General features: G+C 42.9%; 1 protein-coding gene across 5 annotated transcripts in view; it reads right to left on the reverse strand.

Moving 5' to 3' along the window:
* Positions 1-18,240, reverse strand: part of SLC6A11 (solute carrier family 6 member 11) — a 626,328-nt gene that overhangs the window by 251,988 nt on the left and 356,100 nt on the right. For all 5 annotated transcript variants that reach the window (XM_073644516.1, XM_073644514.1, XM_073644515.1 and 2 more), the window contains exon 5: positions 12,035-12,122. In XM_073644516.1, the coding sequence (XP_073500617.1) occupies positions 12,035-12,122 (88 nt within the window). The remainder of the gene's footprint in view (positions 1-12,034; positions 12,123-18,240) is intronic.

Below are 18,240 nucleotides of genomic sequence, written 5' to 3' on the forward strand. Positions count from 1 at the left end.
CAGTGACGTGCATGAGCTGAGCTGAGTTCATTGGACATGAACTCGGCTCATCTGGATGCCGTCACAGAGAGACACTGAGGAGCGCAAGCATGCCTGCGCTTCTCAGTGTCTGCGGGATGACAGGCTGGATGGCAGCATTCTGCTGCGGTCCAGCCTGTCATCTCGATGTAGCAGAGCTGAAGCAGTCCTGGGAACCATGGAAAGGTAAGGATGAGGTTGCTTTATTATTTTTCTTTTATTGCAGGAGATCGTTGGCTTCAGCTGGAATGGGCGTGATGGTAAGTAGAGTTTAATTTAGAACAATAAAGAATTGTGTGTTTATTTCAATTAAAGGACTTTATTCTGGGTGTTTGTGTTTTTTTTTTTAACTTTGACTATGGGGTTAGTAATGGGGGTGTCTTATAAAAGCCTCTCCATTACTAACCTGGGCTTGATGTCAGCTGGCATTATAAGCTGACATCAACCCCAACCCTATTACCCCACTGCCACCGCTACAGGGCAGTGGGAAGAGCGAGGCTAAGTGCCAGAATTGGCGCATCCTATGGATGCGCCATTTCTGGGGCGGCTGACGGCTGGTGTTTCTAGCCTGGGAGGGGGCCAATATTCATGGCACCCTTCCTGGGCTATTAATATCAGCCCCCAGCTGTCTGCCTAGCCTTTGCTAGCTATTAAATTAGGGGGGACCCCACGTCATTTTTTTGAGGGGGTCCCCCATTTTAATAGCTGGTAAAAGCTAGGTATTCAGCTGGGGGCTCATATTAGTAGCCTGGGAAGCTCCGTGGGTATTACCCCCTTCCCAAGCTTCAAACATCTGCCCCAGCCATCTGCTTAACCTCCGCTAGAGACTAAAATTAAGGGGAACCCCAGGCCAATTTTTTTTAAAATAAATCCTTTATTTTAACACTAAATGACAAGTACAGTAATCAACACTGTCACTGTACTTCATATATATGTGACTGACATGTTTCTATCTATCTAATGTATGATTCTCTATTCCTTCTATTCTAAATTGTCGGGTACAGATGCTGAATTGCCGGCCGGCTTTTTTAAAGAGACGGTGCATGAAAACACTATTATATTTTTAAATAAATCCTTTACAATAAATGACAAGTACAGTAACCAACACTATCACTGTACTTCTTTATATGTGACTGACATGTTTCTATCTATCTAATCTATGTGTGAAGCTCTATTCTGTCTGTTATAAATTGTCGGGTACCGCTGCTGAATTGCCGACCGGCTTTTTTAAAGAGACAGTGCATGAAAACACAATTATTTTTTTAAATAAATCCTTTACACTAAATGACAAGTACAGTAAGCAACATTGTCACTGTACTTCATATATATGTGACTGACATGTTTCTATCTATCTAATCTATGTGTGAAGCTCTATTCTTTCTGTTGTAAATTGTCGGGTACCGGTGTATGCCGCTGATGAATTTCCGGCTTTTCGCGTAATACATTCTACATTATTCTTAGTTGTTTTACTTCATGTAGAATTAACCTACAAGGAAAGAAAGGGTTTATTTTCATTCCGATATTTGTGTCCCATTGACTTGCATTGGTTTCCGGTATCGGAATCGGTGATATCCGATACTTTTTGGGTATCGGTCCGATCCAATCCGATACGATATTTCCTGATATCGGAAGGTATCGCTCAACACTATCCTTAACATATTTCACAGGAAAAAAGTTTCACTTTCGTTTTTGAACGTTTTATTGTGAGCCCGTAAAAGTGGCTTAATACCTCTGACCACGTTGTTGACAGCAGTGACCTGGGGGTCAGAAATGCTTAATGGGGCGATCCCCATGCTGTCCCCATGTCATTTGAGCACTGTCACTATCATTTTGGGCACTTGTTAGGCTTTTAAAAGACTGCCGGGGGTGCCACCGCAAAAATGCTCGAGTCTCCCATAGACTAACATTGGGCTCGTTGCTCGGGTCGAGCACCCGAGTATCACGGCGAGCTCGGCACGAGCTTCGAGCACCCGAGCATTTTAGTGCTCGCTCAACACTAATCCTGATCCATCTATTGGGTTGGCTGTAGTGGAAACTTCCTGTTCTGCAGTCTAAGTTGTGTAAGGTTGCATATCAGTTCTTGCTGCACTCCTGATACAGACTCTGCCTGCTGCACTCTGATACAGTCTCTGCCTGCTGCACTCTGATACAGACTCTGCCTGCTGCACTCCTGATACAGACTCTGCCTGCTGCACTCCTGATACAGACTCTGCCTGCTGCACTCCTGATACAGGCTCTGCCTGCTGCACTCCTGATAGAAACTCTGCTTGCTGCACTCCTGATACAAACTCTGCCTGCTGCACTCTGATACAGACTCTGCCTCCTGCTCTCCTGTTACAGAATCTGCCTGCTGCACTCCTGATACAGACTCTGCCCGTTGCACTCTGTTACAGTCTCTGCCTGCTGCACTCTGATACAGTCTCTGCCTGCTGCACTCTGATACAGTCTCTGCCTGCTGCACTCTAATACAGACTCTGCTTGCTGTAACATCTAGTCTGTAGTTTGTCCTACTGTCACTGCCCTGAGGCCCTGCTCCGCCTGTGGGGAGTAGTATCAAAGACAGCTGCCACAACATCCCGCCTCAGAGGACTGCACAAGCGCTGGTGGCCTTCACCAGGTACCACAGGTGGCGTAGTCGATAGAACCACTCAACCCGTAAGCCCGTACCACCTTCTTTTTAAAGTGTGACGGCCCTGAGCACGGACCGGGTCCAGGCCATTACTGCTGCCCCAACATCTGACCCGGTTCCGAGTACCCCATTTCTCAGGGAGAGCTGTGAGCATCACACACACTCCTGATACAGACTCTGCCTCCTGCATTCTGATACAGACTCTGCCTGCTGCACTCCTGATACAGACTCTGCCTCCTGCATTCTGATACAGACTCTGCCTGCTGCAGTCCTGATACAGACTCGGCCTGCTGCACTCTGATATAGACTCTGCCTGCTGCACTCTGATACAGTCTCTGCCTGCTGCACTCTGATACAGACTCTGCCTGCTGCACTCTGATACAGACTCTGCCTGCTGCACTCTAATACAGACTCTGCCTGCTCCACTCCTGATACAGAATCTGGCTGCTGCACTCTGATACAAACTCTGCCTGCTGCACTCTGATACAAACTCTGCCTGCTGCACTCTGATACAGACTCCGCCTGCTGCACTCCTGATACAGACTCTGCCTGCTGCACTACTGATACAGACTCTGCCTGCTGCATTCTGATACAGACTCTGCCTGCTGCACTCCTGATGCAGACTCTGCCTGCTGCACTTTGATACAGACTCTGCCTGCTGTCCTCCTGATACAGACTCTGCCTGCTGCACTGCTGATACAGACTCTTCCTGCTGCACTCTGATACAGACTCTGCCTGCTGCACTCCTGTTACAGACTCTGCCTGCTACACTCTGATACAGACTCTGCCTGCTGCACTCTGATACAAACTATGCCTGCAGCACTCCTGATACAGACTCTGTCTGCTGCACTCCTGATACAGACTCTGCCAGCTGCAGTCCTGATACAGACTCTGCCTGCTGCACTCTGATACAGTCTCTGCCTGCTGCACTCTGATACAGACTCTGCCTGCTGCACTCCTGATACAGACTCTGCCTGCTGAACTCCTGATACAGACTCTGCCTGCTGCACTCCTGATACAGACTCTGTCTGTTGCACTCCCGATACAGACTCTGCTTGCTGCACTCCTGATTCAAACTCTGCCTGCTGCACTCTGATACAGACTCTGCCTACTGCTCTCCTGTTACAGAATCTGCCTGCTGCACTCCTGATACAGACTCTGCCTGTTGCACTCTGTTACAGTCTCTGCCTGCTGCACTCTGATACAGTCTCTGCCTGCTGCATTCTAATACAGACTCTGCCTGCTGTACCATCTAGTCTGTAGTCTGTCCTACTGGGTCCAGCTGCAGCGCGTCCGTTGGTCTGTGTTGAAGTGGCACCTGGCGTTCTTCGGGAGCCAAGCCTAACCTCACCATCAAAGGCTCTAGTGAACAGTCCGGTGCTCGCCTAGTCATGCCCTTCCTGACTCTCTGGGGTCCGTGGCACAGTGGTTCCACAAACCACATCCGTAACAGTGTGCCCACGCAGGCAGGGTCCTCTCTCCTGTTGTACTAGTCAGTGACCCCTTTTGACATGTAAAGTGCAACTGAATAAATGTCCCTGTCACAGTAATAATAATTATAGTACTTGTACTCTGGATCAATTGATGGCACTTCCCTGGTGTCTACACTTAATTTGATGTGTTTTGGCAGCTTTTGTTCCCGTTTCTAGGTGTTGTATATGCATTTTTTTGGTCCCCCCATTGACTCCTTTGGGATTCGGAAATGTTCAACGAACATTCGGCAAATAAATTCGGCAAATATCAATTTGTTTGGCAAACTTTTCCGAACCGAACATTGAAATGTTTGCTCATGCCTACTAAAGACAACAAGGTACACAAACAAAGGGGATAAACTTAGCTTGAGCAGACACCAGAGGAGTAACTGTCCTCCAAGGGCACCAGAGAAGAAGCCAGCCAACAGCTATTGCTCCAAGCATGCACAAAGGTACATAGAAGTATCACTGGCGATTGCCTGGAGCAAACTGATTGTTTATAACGCCCATGTAAAGGTTTGTTAATTAGCAGCAGGAGGGAGGTCGCCACTGGGTATTAAAGGAAGAAGGATTAAGAAGATGTCTGCAATGCCAAGCACAGTGATTTTCTACAGCCAGATCCAGAGCGACTGTCTATTACACCAAACACACCCATGAAAGCTACACAAGAAACATCTCATGATTGGTGTGACGCCACAGCTTTTCTTCTTAATTATGCCAGACAAATTCAGTAAGCCAGGAGCTATATGCTTTTATCTTCATGTTGACTTTTCCATTTGTGTTCTTCTTTGGTTGAGTAACACATACTATTGTTTGAATAATCCTGAATGTTGACACTTGAGTTGAGATGTACTGCAACATATTGTCTGAAAATCTTGCAAGATAGGGTCTTGAAGCAATACTGTTTGATAATATGCTGATTATGTAGTATACCAATCCAGAGAGTTGTTGATTTGCTGAGCAATGGAGGACAAACTATGCAAGTTGATTAAATGCTTAAACAATGAGTCATGATCCCCTTCCACCTTGATCACTGACCCTTGACCTGTGAATGATGGCTGAAAGGACAACTGTGATCTACAAAAGGGGATCTCTGCCTCTATTTGGTGTCATTCTACAGCATGTCAGCATAGGGGACTACAGCCCCAGCTGAAGGAATACAGATCGGCTCCATTGACCATTGCTGATCCCTCAGAGACGTCTTGAAAAATCCAGCTTGTTGTTACCTTCTCTCTTTGGGGGCCTGCCAAATGCGGTGTGCCACTGGTGGGGATAATTGGCCCTGAAGGCCCCGAAATCGCAGCTACTCTATTCCCAGCAGGCCAGCAGAAGGGTGAGGACTCTGTAATTTGCACCATCTTGGGTACTTGCTGGGACTGTTCTATCTGTCTATTGTACATTTTGTGGATCAATAAAGTATTGCCACACTGTTTTACCCTCACCCTGTGTTGTCTGAGTAGTGTTACGCCCACAGAAGACCCCGGGTCTTGACAATTGGTAAAACCAGAGAGCTGTCTCAAGATCTTCAAAACCTGATTGTTGCAAAAAATACTGATGGCATTGGTTACAGAAGAATTTCTAAACTACTTACGCTTCTAGCGAGCACAGTTGGTGTCATAATAAAGAGGTGTAAAAAATATAATTTCACCATAAACTGGCCACAACCAGATGCTCCCCACAAGATTTCAGACAGATGTGAAAATAATTATCTGTGAATTGTCCAAGAGCCAAGGACCATATGTGAAGAGCCACAGACAGACCTGGAATAAGCAGGTTTCAAAGAAAACAATAAGTAATGCACTCAAGCTCCATGGCCTGTATGCATGCTCACCTTGCAAGACTCCATTGCTGAACAAAAAGCATGTTCAATAGCGTTTGAAGTTGGTTTTGCAACATTAAGGCTGTGTGCCCACGATGCGTTTTTTAAGCGTTTCTGCAGCGGCAAACAGCTGCAGAAACGCTTAAAAAATGCATGGTAGAAGGCCTGCCATGTTCTCCAATGATAATCCGCATGTGCTGTGCAAATGCTGCGGAAATTTCCGCTGCGGATTATCATTGCGGAAAAAAACGCAGCATTACCAATTATTTTGCGGAAGCGCTGCGTTTTCGCCGTCATTGACTTGCATTAGAACGCATGGAATCCGCATCACTGGATCTGTACATGCAGAATACATGCGTTCAATGTCCGGATGGTACCCAGGTGTGGAGGAGAGGAGATTCTCCTCCAGACCCGGGTACCATAGAAAACTGTAAAATAAAGAATAAAATAAAAATAAATATTATATTAACCTTCTGATGGCCCCCGGTCTCCTTGTCTTCACTTGCCGGCAGATCGCGATGGACTGGAGGACCTGCGCTGACGTCATACTCATGTGACGGGTTACGCGACACTGACGTCGACAGGTCCTTCAGTGTACCGCGATCTGCCGGCAGCCAGGACCGAGTGAAGCAAGACTGCGGGGCCATCGGAAAGTAAATATAGATTTATTTTTTATTTTTAAACATTCTTTTGGTCACAATATATAAATCCATGCCATTTGCATGGATTTATATAGTGTGACCAAGTTGACAAGCACTTTCCAAGTGATGCTAAAATCGGAAATGCATGTGAAGAACGCTTCACATCTGCAAGTCCCTGGCAAGAAAAACGCATGTACAATCCGCATGCGTTTTTTTCTGCCAGGGAGATGCAGAAACGCTCAGGAAAAATCCGGAGAGAATATCGTCTGGTCAGATGAGACTACAATGGAACTCTTTGGATGCAATAATACACACCATGTTTGGAGGCCAAAAGGCACTGCATATCACCCCAAAAACACAATGCCAACAGGTAAGTTTGGTGTGCGGCTGTTTTTCAGCATATGGTATTTGCAAACTTCATATAACTGAAAGAAGGATAAATGGACAAAAGTACAGAGACATTCTTGATAAAAATTTGCTGCCATCTACCAGATTGATGAACATGAAACAATGATGGACATTTCAGCAAAACAATGATCCCAAACACACAGCCAAGAAAACTCTCAATTGATTTAATAGAAAGAATATAAATCTGCTAGAATGGCCCAGCCAATCACCTGACCTGAATTCAATAGAAAATTTATGGAAGGAACTAAAGCTCAGCATTCATAGAAGGAGCCAACAGAACCTTCAGGATTTGAACAGTGTTTGTGTGGAAGAATGGCCAAAATCACACAAGAGCAATGCATGTGACTAGTTTCTCTATACTGGAGGCATTTTGACGCTGTCATCACCAACAAAGGCCTTTGTGCAAAGTATTAATTCAATTTCAGTAAGCATGTTCAATCCTTTTACCCTGAGTCATTTCTCATTATTACACATAACTTAGTTTATAGACATCTATGGTTTGATTTCTTAGCCTGTGTGGATTGGATGGATTGTTACCAACATCTGGTGAGAATTGCATGTCAATAGCACCTTTAGAAATATATTTACTTAGAAAATTGGTGATGTGTTCAATACTTATTTCACCAGCTGCATATCACCTATCCAGAGGATAAATGTATGATTGTAGAGGGTCTGACCTTTGGGAACCCACTGATCATTAAAAGGGATTTAGTGGTAAATCCCTTTAATGGTACCTTTATGATATGCCTTAAAATGTTGTCAATGCTGTGTGAGCCATAAGTAATCCCTCTTCTTAAGTGGCATTAAGCAGTTATAGCTTCATATTGGAAAGTATTATATATTTTTTTTAATTAAGTTTAAAGACCAATTAATATTCTAACAGTAAGGAGATAAGAATTAGTATTCAGTTTTTACTTGCTGGTATAATTCCAATTAGAGGCAACATTAAAGGAGAACATGGGGGAATTCCATAATAATAATTAAGAGTATGAGTCATGCATGAACCACAGGTTCATATTTTCATTCAAATCTGGGCCAAGCCTGGCAGGGAAACCTATTAGGAAAAAATTAAATAAGAGACTATTTAGCTTATAGTACAAATCTCCTATCGTTGGACTTATTTCGCAGATTGGCTTGGCTGCATTTCTTCATATTAAACAACTGTTGTATCACCATGAAGCTTGGAGAAAACAGGTTGGGTTTTCTTTTTTTTTGCTGGAATTAGTAACAGCATCAAATGATGGAAAGCGATGAACTGTATTTTTCAGAAACAAGTCGCACTTGTTAAGTTGTCAAATGTTTAAGATCTTTTAACGGGGGGAAATTGTCATGTTCCTCAATATGCTATAACCTGTTATCTTCTTTCTCTTCTTGCTTTTTGTATATTTCCTGAAATCTAAAGGTAAATATTAATTGGAATAATAGCAGAAGATAAGGAGGAAAGGAGAGAAAGGGGGCGGTGGGTAGATGTAGCTGCAGTCTGTCTGCCTGGTCCTGTGTTTGACAAGAGGGTGGGAGCAGCATCAAGATGGAGGCACCAGATTGGTCCAAACACATAGCATGTCACATCAGCTCCATACCAGGTACAGCTCACATACTGTCAGCAAGTTTTTAGACCGCACAGTAACGTCACCACAGTAAAGTACATGACATGATGATAACTTCCATACCTTTATATCATAAGTCCTAGTTTCACTTGTCTTGTAATCAATTGGTGAATTCTTATGCAAATGAAATCATAAGTACAGGGACTTGGTCTGCACTTACAGCAATGGAAGTAATTATCATTATAGGTACTTTACTGTGATGACGTTACATGACATACCAAAATCAGAGAAAAACCGGAGTGTCAAAAACTTGATAAAAATGCAGGTAAAAAGATGGATTTTAAAACTCAATGAAAAAAAAAACTTAAATAACCTAATTTACTTAATAGGTGCAGAACATGTGCGACATAAAAAAAAATCATCTTGGGAACGTAGGCTTAAATACTATTGCATAAGCAAAAGTCCTGATTAGAGATTAGTGGATCTTTTAAAATTTCAATATTCCAACAAATTTTTTCCCAAAATTTGATTCACGGCGAAGAAATTTGTGTGAATCTTAATATTGTAAAGCTCGTAATTGCTTGGAAAATATACATGGGAGAGAGTAGAGACAGAACCTCGCTGATCGTAAGAGCTTACCCTCTACAGAAGACTTACCCAGTGACTCTGGAGATACAAAACAGCTCTGCCGAACAAACTGCTCTGCTGGGAACTGCTGATCTGTGATGACCCAGGTACTCACCACCATTGTACAAGGTATGATAATCCATAAGAAGTCATAGCTGCAGGGCATTATGGGGAGGCTCAGTGGCAACACAAATGACGTTAGCCAGCTGTCTGATGCTCTAGCAGTGTGGGAAATGGTGTTGGGCAATGTTTTTTATGGGGGGGCATGAATCAAATCTGAAAATTTTAAAATTTGTGTGAATCCGTAAATTTCAAGAAATTCAACTAGAACTCAATTCTCCATGGATCGATCCACTCATCTTTAGCCCAGATTCATCAAGGCTGGTGTTTTATGCACTAGTTTTAATTAAGTTTGTGCTAGAGGAAGATGCGCCAAATGCATTAAGATGCATTTTACAGCTGCAATGTGCTGCCACAAGCAATATCTGGGCAGTATGGTGGCTCAGTGGAGGCCACCAAGGACAACATCTGCAACTAGTTTGTATGTTTTCCTTGTGTTTGCGTAGGGGTTCTCTGGTTTAGTCTCACACTTGAAATATCTACTGATAGGGAATTTAGATTGTGAGCACTGTAGTAGATGGGTTCACTCGGCTGTACATAAATGTAGACACAGGAACACTGTCTCTTTAAATCTCCTGTGGTTTATTAAGACTGCTGCATAAACCATAGCAATGTTAGCAAAAACAAACACGGCCTTCCCGGCCTAAAAGGAAAAATAAAACATAACGTATGGCACAGCCCTTGTTGCTACGGGTAACTACCCGCTTCAGGAACAAACAACCCAAGGTTTAACTTTCCTTCACATGACAAAACAGCTCAGAGGTTTCACCTCCAGGTCCACCCAACAACAAATGCTCTAAAAGGCAGGTTATTTATCCTCTGACCTCCTCCCTCGCTACAGGAGTCTAATCACCCCAGCACTAAATATGGCTGATTAACCACTCATCAATTTGTGTGCTGGAACATTTTTCCTATGTTTATATTACTGGAGCTAACAATCTCAGTGCTACATATCTCCCCTCCAGTACTTTGCCAGTGACTTTGTCACAACCCCAATGGATGTGCGCTGTGTGCTCTGGGGGTATTCATAAGTCTACAGTCACACAGAGTGACTGCAGACTTATCGATTTAGACTGGACAAGCCCTTTAAAATTTCTTATAGCTGCTGAATTTCTGATACTTAACATGTAACCCCTTCATCTCACTTCCATTCCTTCCACAGATTGCATACATTGCACATGTGATCTTTATCTATTTTATTCCTACTACAATGACAGTGTCATTAGGTTGGCAATTATAGCTAATGCGAAAAAAAAAGAACTTAGTTGTAAAAAGCAGAAGATAAACAATTCCAAAAACATACAAAATAAAACAGGCAAGACCATAGTGGCCAGGCACTTGAGTACTTGTCAAGGTATAGTCCCAGTTTGCTTTGAGAAAGTGCTCTGTGCGAGAAAAGGATGTAGGCTGCTTGTGGTAACTTCGTCTCTTGACTGCTAATTTTATGGATTAAATAAATAAATATATTATATGCCAATTAATAAGCATTTTCTTCTTGGAACATATCGTTAAACTAACTTCGAATGATGAGCTCCATAAGTAAGCAAATATGCAAAGCCACCAATTCCCAAAATGAATGCTCTAGTTGTTGAATCTGTGAGGTAGTGCCGAATGCATGTTTCTTTTAATGTGCTGAAAAGTCTCCTCACCTTGGCATGTCTTGTCTGACATGTCACTCTCCTCAAGGAGAAACGTTACCCCTTGGATCCCAATCAGATGCCTCTCACTCAGCCAAACCAGATCTCACACTTACCACTAACGAGGGACAGTACCCCTAAACACAGTGTCTGCAAATTAAGATTTTGGTTTTGGCTTTAATCCTAAATCATGTCACAAGGCTCATTAGAGAGTCGATATTGACTTTTAGGACTGCTACTTCCAATAGGTGGCACTAGAGTTCTAGTCCTCTTTCTTTCTGAAGAGGCAATTTGAAGAATTAGATGTTACATTTCAGTAAGAATGAACTTAGGAAATCTGAGGTACTTCAGGGTAGAATAGGATAGACACTTATGACATAACCCTCTCCTGACAGATTATTACAAAATCATGTTTTTTATTGTCAAAGTTGGTTATCTTGCACAACACATCTTGGAATGTCAAGGCTAAAGGAAAGGTATATTTAGACACATCAGAATTAATTAAACACTCTGGATAATACTGATACATTGTGTTATGCCCAGTAAAGGGTCTGAAAGGGTACAGAATGAGAAAACTGAAATATTTTAAAAGCACATTCAAAGGCAAGTTTTTGCCACCTAATTTGAGAACATTATAATGCAGAGACAGAGACCCTGATTCCATTGATGTGTCACTTACCCGGCTGCTTGCTGTAGTTTTGAAAAAAGTCACTGTTTTATTCACAGGAGATTATCACTAAAACACTAGTAAACCTGCTGCCAGGCAGTCCTCCATATTCATGAGCTCTGTATAACCCCGCCCCCACCACTAATTGTCAGATTTCTGCCTATGTACAGTGAACACAGAAATCTACCAATCAGTGTGGTGGGCGGGGTAATACAGAGCTCAGGATTCAGAGAAGATCTGCTGGCTCTGCAGCAGATAAAACTGTGATATTATCAAACATACCACAAGCAGCCCAGTAAGTGATACATCACTGGAATCAGGGTCTCTGCCCCTACATTATGCCGCTCTCAGGCGGGGTATCAAAAGCCTAGTGATATATTGCCTTTTAGAGACGTTTGAAATGGCTGACGTTTAGTAAGTGACACAGAATTTGTAGAATTTGTACTTACTCCCAAAATTCCATCACTGGAGATGTGGCATTGGCATACAACTGACTTCCATTGGTCATATTAATTTTTTGGAATTCCACACATTTCTCTGAAAACATAGAGACAATTTTAGGTATTATAATATACAATTCAGTCACCAAAACATGAATGATTGATCCATGTAGAACTTATATAAGTTTTTTTTTTATAATTAAACATGTTACCCTGTTAACTATTAGCAAAATTACTTTCTTACTGTATAAAAGATTCATCTACTTCTGCACAGTTTATATACTTATCCAGAACAAGGCTCATCTGCAATGCTAGATACAGTCAATGGACAACATACACGGCACCCAATGTGTGATGTACTATTATGTCACATGTTGCGAAGGAGTTTAAAAAAGATATCCAGGATGAGAAACAATGGTGCTATTTAAATGGCGCCTGTAAAAATACTTTAATAATAAAACTTTATATAGTAAAATCTTTTATTTCACTAATACTTGCCACTTTAATGTACTGTATTAGTTTGTATTTTATTGCACAATAGTACGTCTGTTAAATGCAATATAGATTCCCTTCTTATCCCATAAACAACATTTACCACTTATCTACAGGATACATGATATATGTGGTCTATTGTTTCCAAGAACGAGGGTCCTAATGTCTCCTGTGTCAATGGTGTTTTAGTAAGCATGCCTGACCATCTTTCCATTCACTGTTTATGGGAATGGTGTATGCTCACCACTGCCCCCTTAGACCAATAAAAGTAAATGGAGCGGCTATCATGCATTGACACTACCTTTCCATTCACACAAGGGACTCTGGGATTTCTATTCTCATGATCCTAGGTGTCTCAGTGTTCTGGCCCCCAATAAATCACACATTATCGGCCCTTAACCTGTGGATAGGTGATGCATGTTGTTTATGATCTGTAATTAAGAAAAAAGAAAATTATATTTTTAAATATATATATACAGTACAGACCAAAAGTTTGGACACACCTTCTCATTTAAAGATTTTTCTGTATTTTCATGACTTTGAAAATTGCACATTCACACTGAAGGCATCAAAACTATGAATTAACACATGTGGAATTATATACTTAACAAAAAAGTGTGAAACAACTGAAAATATGTCTTAAATTCTAGGTTCTTCAAAGTAGCCACCTTTTGCTTTAATGACTGCTTTGCACACTCTTGGCATTCTCTTGATGAGCTTCAAGAGGTAGTCACCGGAAATAGTCTTGCAACAATCTTGAAGGAGTTCCCAGAGATGCTTAGCACTTGTTGGCCCTTTAGCCTTCACTCTGCGGTCCAGTTCACCCAAAACCATCTCGATTGGGTTCAGGTCTGGTGACTGTGGAGGCCAGGTCATCTGGCGTAGCACCCCATCACTCTCCTTCTTGGTCAAATAGCCCTTACACAGCCTGGAGGTGTGTTTGGGGTCATTGTCCTGTTGAAAAATAAATGATGGTCCAACTAAACGCAAACCGGATGGAATAGCATGCTGCTGCAAGATGCTGTGGTAGCCATGCTGGTTCAGTATGCCTTCAATTTTGAATAAATCCCCAACAGTGTCACCAGCAAAGCACCCCCACATCATCACACCTCCTCCTCCATGCTTCACTGTGGGAACCAAGCATGTAGAGTCCATCTCTTCACCTTTTCTGCGTCGCACAAAGACACGGTGGTTGGAACCAAAGATCTCAAATTTGGACTCATCAGACCAAACCACAGATTTCCACTGGTCTAATGTCCATTCCTTGTGTTCTTTAGCCCAAACAAGTCTCTTCTGCTTGTTGCCTGTCCTTAGCAGTGGCTTCCTATCAGCTATTTTACCATGAAGGCCTGCTGCACAAAGTCTCCTTTTAACAGTTGCTGAAGAGATGTGTCTGCTGCTAGAACTCTATGTGGCATTGACCTGGTCTGTTATCTGAGCTGCTGTTAACCTGCGATTTCTGAGGCTGGTGACTCGGATAAACTTATCCTCAGAAGCAGAAGTGACTCTTGGTCTTCCTTTCCTGGGGCGGTCCTCATGTGAGCCAGTTTCTTTGTAGCGCTTGATGGTTTTTGCAACTGCACATGGGGACACTTTCAAAGTTTGCCCAATTTTTCGGACTGACTGACCTTTATTTTTTAAAGTAATGATGGCCACTCATTTTTCTTTACTTAGCTGCTTTTTTCTTGCCATAATCCAAATTCTAACAGTCTATTCAGTAGGACTATCAGCTGTGAATCCACCTGACTTCTGCACAACACAACTGATAGTCCCAACCCCATTTATAAGGCAATAAATCCCACTTATTAAACCTGACAGGGCACACCTGTGAAGTGAAAACCATTTCCGGTGACTACCTCTATAAGCTCTTCAAGAGAATGCCAAGAGTGTGCAAAGCAGTCATCAAAGCAAAAGGTGGCTACTTTGAAGAACCTAGAATATAAGACATATTTTCAGTTGTTTCACACTTTTTTGTTAAGTATATAATTCCACATGTGTTAATTCATAGTTTTGATGCCTTCAGTGTGAATGTACAATTTTCATAGTCATGAAAATACAGAAAAATCTTTAAATGAGAAGGTGTGTCCAAACTTTTGGTCTTTACTGTATATATTATACATATATATCATTTATATAAATACATATATACATATATATATTTATATAAATACATATATATGTATACATATATATAAAGTATGTATAGAAAAAATATAGAAATTTGAATCATCTCAACATGTAACATCTGGATGAAATAAAAATCATTTTTGGTATTGTCATATCTAAAAAAGACCGATCTATCAAAATATAAAATATAAAATTAATTAACCAGTGTGAAGACACGGAGTCCTCCGTGGGCGTAATACTACTCAAACAACACAGGGTAGGGTAAAACAGTGTAGCAATACTTTATTGAAGCACCAAGCAGACATTAAACATATAGAACAGTGCCAGCAAATACCCAAGATGGTGAAAAATTAAACAGTCTCACCCTTCCGCTGGCCTGTCGGGAATAGAGCAGCTGCGACTTTGGTTCTTCCAGTGCCAACTACCTCAACCATTTGCACCCCGCTTTGGGTGGAAACCCACAGAGAGGAGGTAGTGGCAAGCTTAGGAAACTAACAGTCCATTGAGATACGATTCCAGGAGACCGGAGGGTCCCACTCTGGCTTCTCCGGACATATCCATGGAACCAGATGACCGGATGGTCCCAACCTGTCTTTCTCCGAGCGTATCCATGGGTTCCATGTGACCGGTAGGTCCCAAACTGGCTAACTCAAATATTTTCATGGAACCAGGTGACCAGTGGGTTCCAACCTGGCTTTCTCCCAAATGTATTCATGGGTTCTGTGATAGTCAATGGGGCAGATCTGTATCCCACTGGATGGAGCCATGCTGTCCTCTAGAACTGTCACTTAGAGTGTTCCTGTCTGTGGTTTTGTAAAAGACACTTGATACGGAGGCATATCCCCCTTATATAGTTCACCATTAACTACAGGTAAGGGCGGTGTGAGATGAGTTTAACTCTCCATTGTTTGAGCATTTAATCGATCTGCATCTGCTTATACTCCTCTGTTCTGTGAGTCAACAAGTAACAGGGCCCACACAATGGTTAATCAACATATTTAGCAAACATTCATTGTTCAAAAACTTGGCACTTGTGTGGAGTGAAGCCACACCCCATCTAGTGATGTGGACGGCCAGTGGGGGCATCCGAATAGAAGGCACAGCCTCACTCAATACAAGTGTATGGAGAGCGAGGCACCGCCCACAGGTCAGGGGTATGCATAAAACATAAATACCCTCTGTTACCAGGTCTCATACCGGCGAATCCCCACAGCGCACAGTGCCTGCTCTGGGGGGATTCATAAGTCTGCAGTCACACAGAGTGACTGCAGATTTATCACTTTTGACCAGACAACGCCTTTAAGATTAAAAGCTGTGTTGTCACAACCAGTTTGGTAAAAAAAATTCAATCAAAAAGTGATCAAAACGTCAAATATACCCCAAAAGGGTATGACACACCCAGGAGGATAGGGACGACTCGGTACCCGGGCCTTTGCCTGGCCTTTGGGGATGTTGCGGTGGTCGGCTCCCGGGCCCATACCCTGGGGTCAGCTTTTAAAAGGGGATTGTTTGTTAACCCTATGAAAGTTCGTGACGCCACCTGTGGTTTCTGGTGAGAACCACCAGCGCTGCGGAAGTCCACTGAGGCCGGTGATAAGGCAGCTCGATGGTATAGCTCCCCACAGGTGGAGCTAGGCCTCAGGGCAGCGTACGGAGAGGGGGATGCAAGACAGAGGGGACCCAGCCGGGTCAGAGCAAGAATAGGAGCACACACGAAAGTCACTTCAGTACCTTTTACTGATGAAAATTCAGGCACATCCCGGAGCACTGTAGGGTGAAGGGTGCATATCAGGATCCTCCCCAATGAGCGGGTGTAGGGCCTCCTGTTTCTTGCCTCTGCGTAGTAAGTTTCTGACCTGCCTGAAGCTAGGGATAACTTGGTTTCTGTTCTGCACCTGCTGACTTGGTGATAGGGCCTTCTGTTGGAGATCACTCTCCCTATTCTCTGGGGTCTCCGTGATTCCTGACCCTGGTACGTATCAGCTTTTGGTGATCCTGGGACATGTAGTTCGCCAGGGGTTCCGGTTGTTTTCTTCTGGTCATGAAGATCCACGTAGACTCGGACCCGGTGTCCGGTATATGCTTCTGGGGTGAGCTTGTAAAGCTCCTCTGCCCCCTATGTTACTCTCTTCCACTTGCCTTCGGCCCCGCTCTGGCCCTCACTAGGCTACACACACTGCAGCCGGGACACTGCTCTTCTTCACCGCTCTCAGAGTATCGGCACACTCCTAGCTCTCTATCCTGAGCTCTGTGAGTTCTAGTCTGGACTCACTCTACAGACTATACTGAACTCTTTCTGCAGGAACTGCTAGCCTCTGACTCGACTGCACTGACTCCTTCTGTGTCTGAGCAGGAACTGCTGAATCACTGAGCTGCCTAGCTCCACCTTCCCTATTTATATCCCTATCGAGTTCCCTCTGGTGGTCTGAGGTGGAAGGTGGAGGTGCGTGTATGCTGTGGGGGCCTCTTGTGGAGAAATCCGGCAATGCACCCCTCTAGGATCTGTGGTACCAAGCGCAGCTGGGCGCCACAGGTATGCCAAAATCAAAACATCAGCTGGGACCTTGCAAAACCATACCCTAAGGCAAGGGTCACACAAGGGTCATAATTGGGTCGATTATGCAAATCACATTCTGATCATTGTGTGATCCAATTCTTTTTGATGAGCAGAAGATGGAGAAAAGAAATTCTCCATCTTCTCAATTGTGTGAGTCAATGAAAATCAGACTGCACTCATATGTCATCTAACAGCAGTCCAATGTTTTCCATGGACTTGTTGACTTGCATGGTGGAATGCAATCCGAATATCGGATCAAACTCAGGCATGCTGAGAAATTTTTTTCCCTGACAAACTACGTCCGAGGAAAAAATTGAACATGTGCACAGCACCATAAAATAACATTGTTCCGGGTTTGATCCGATGTTTTGTCAGATCAGACTCGGACCGATAATATAGTCATGTGCACGAGCCCTTACAAAGTTCCATAAATGGAACAAGCTTTAAAAAGTTACCCATCTCAAAACTAAATTGTTTTTTCCTTTTTTTTTAAAGAACTGTCTCATCTTTTTTCACCACTTAAATAAAAAAATCTATATATTTGATATTATTTTAATTGTATAACCTGGAAAATCATGTTGGTATGTCCTTTTTACTGCATAATGAATGAACTTCGTAAAAGACAAAACCCAAAAAACAGTGGCAGAATTTCAAGGGTTTTTTTGCCCCTGCACCACATTTTTTATTTTTTTTCAATCATTTAGTACATTATTTGGTAAAATGAATGATGCCATTTAAAACTAAAACTCATCCCGCAAAAAAACAAACCCTCATTAAGTTAGGCTCTAGGAAAAAAGGTGGGGGGAAATTGAAGCATAAAAAAAAAATTGCCTTGCAATGACGGAGTTAATACAGAAAGATGCAATTCATTAAAAAAATCATAAAATTTTGCAGAAGGAAGTTAGTAGTGATGAGCAATAATGATGAGCGAGCATGCTCGCCACTGCTCGGTACTCGCCCGAGCATTTCAGTACTCGAGATGCTCGGAGCTCGCCGAGTACTTTCAAGATGCTCGGGCGGGAGCTCGGGTCCCCGTCCT

The sequence above is a fragment of the Phyllobates terribilis genome, unplaced genomic scaffold, assembly GCF_046119375.1.
Source record: "Phyllobates terribilis strain yellow unplaced genomic scaffold, ASM4611937v1 Scaffold_8__6_contigs__length_399053987, whole genome shotgun sequence".
Classification (NCBI taxonomy): domain Eukaryota; kingdom Metazoa; phylum Chordata; class Amphibia; order Anura; family Dendrobatidae; genus Phyllobates; species Phyllobates terribilis.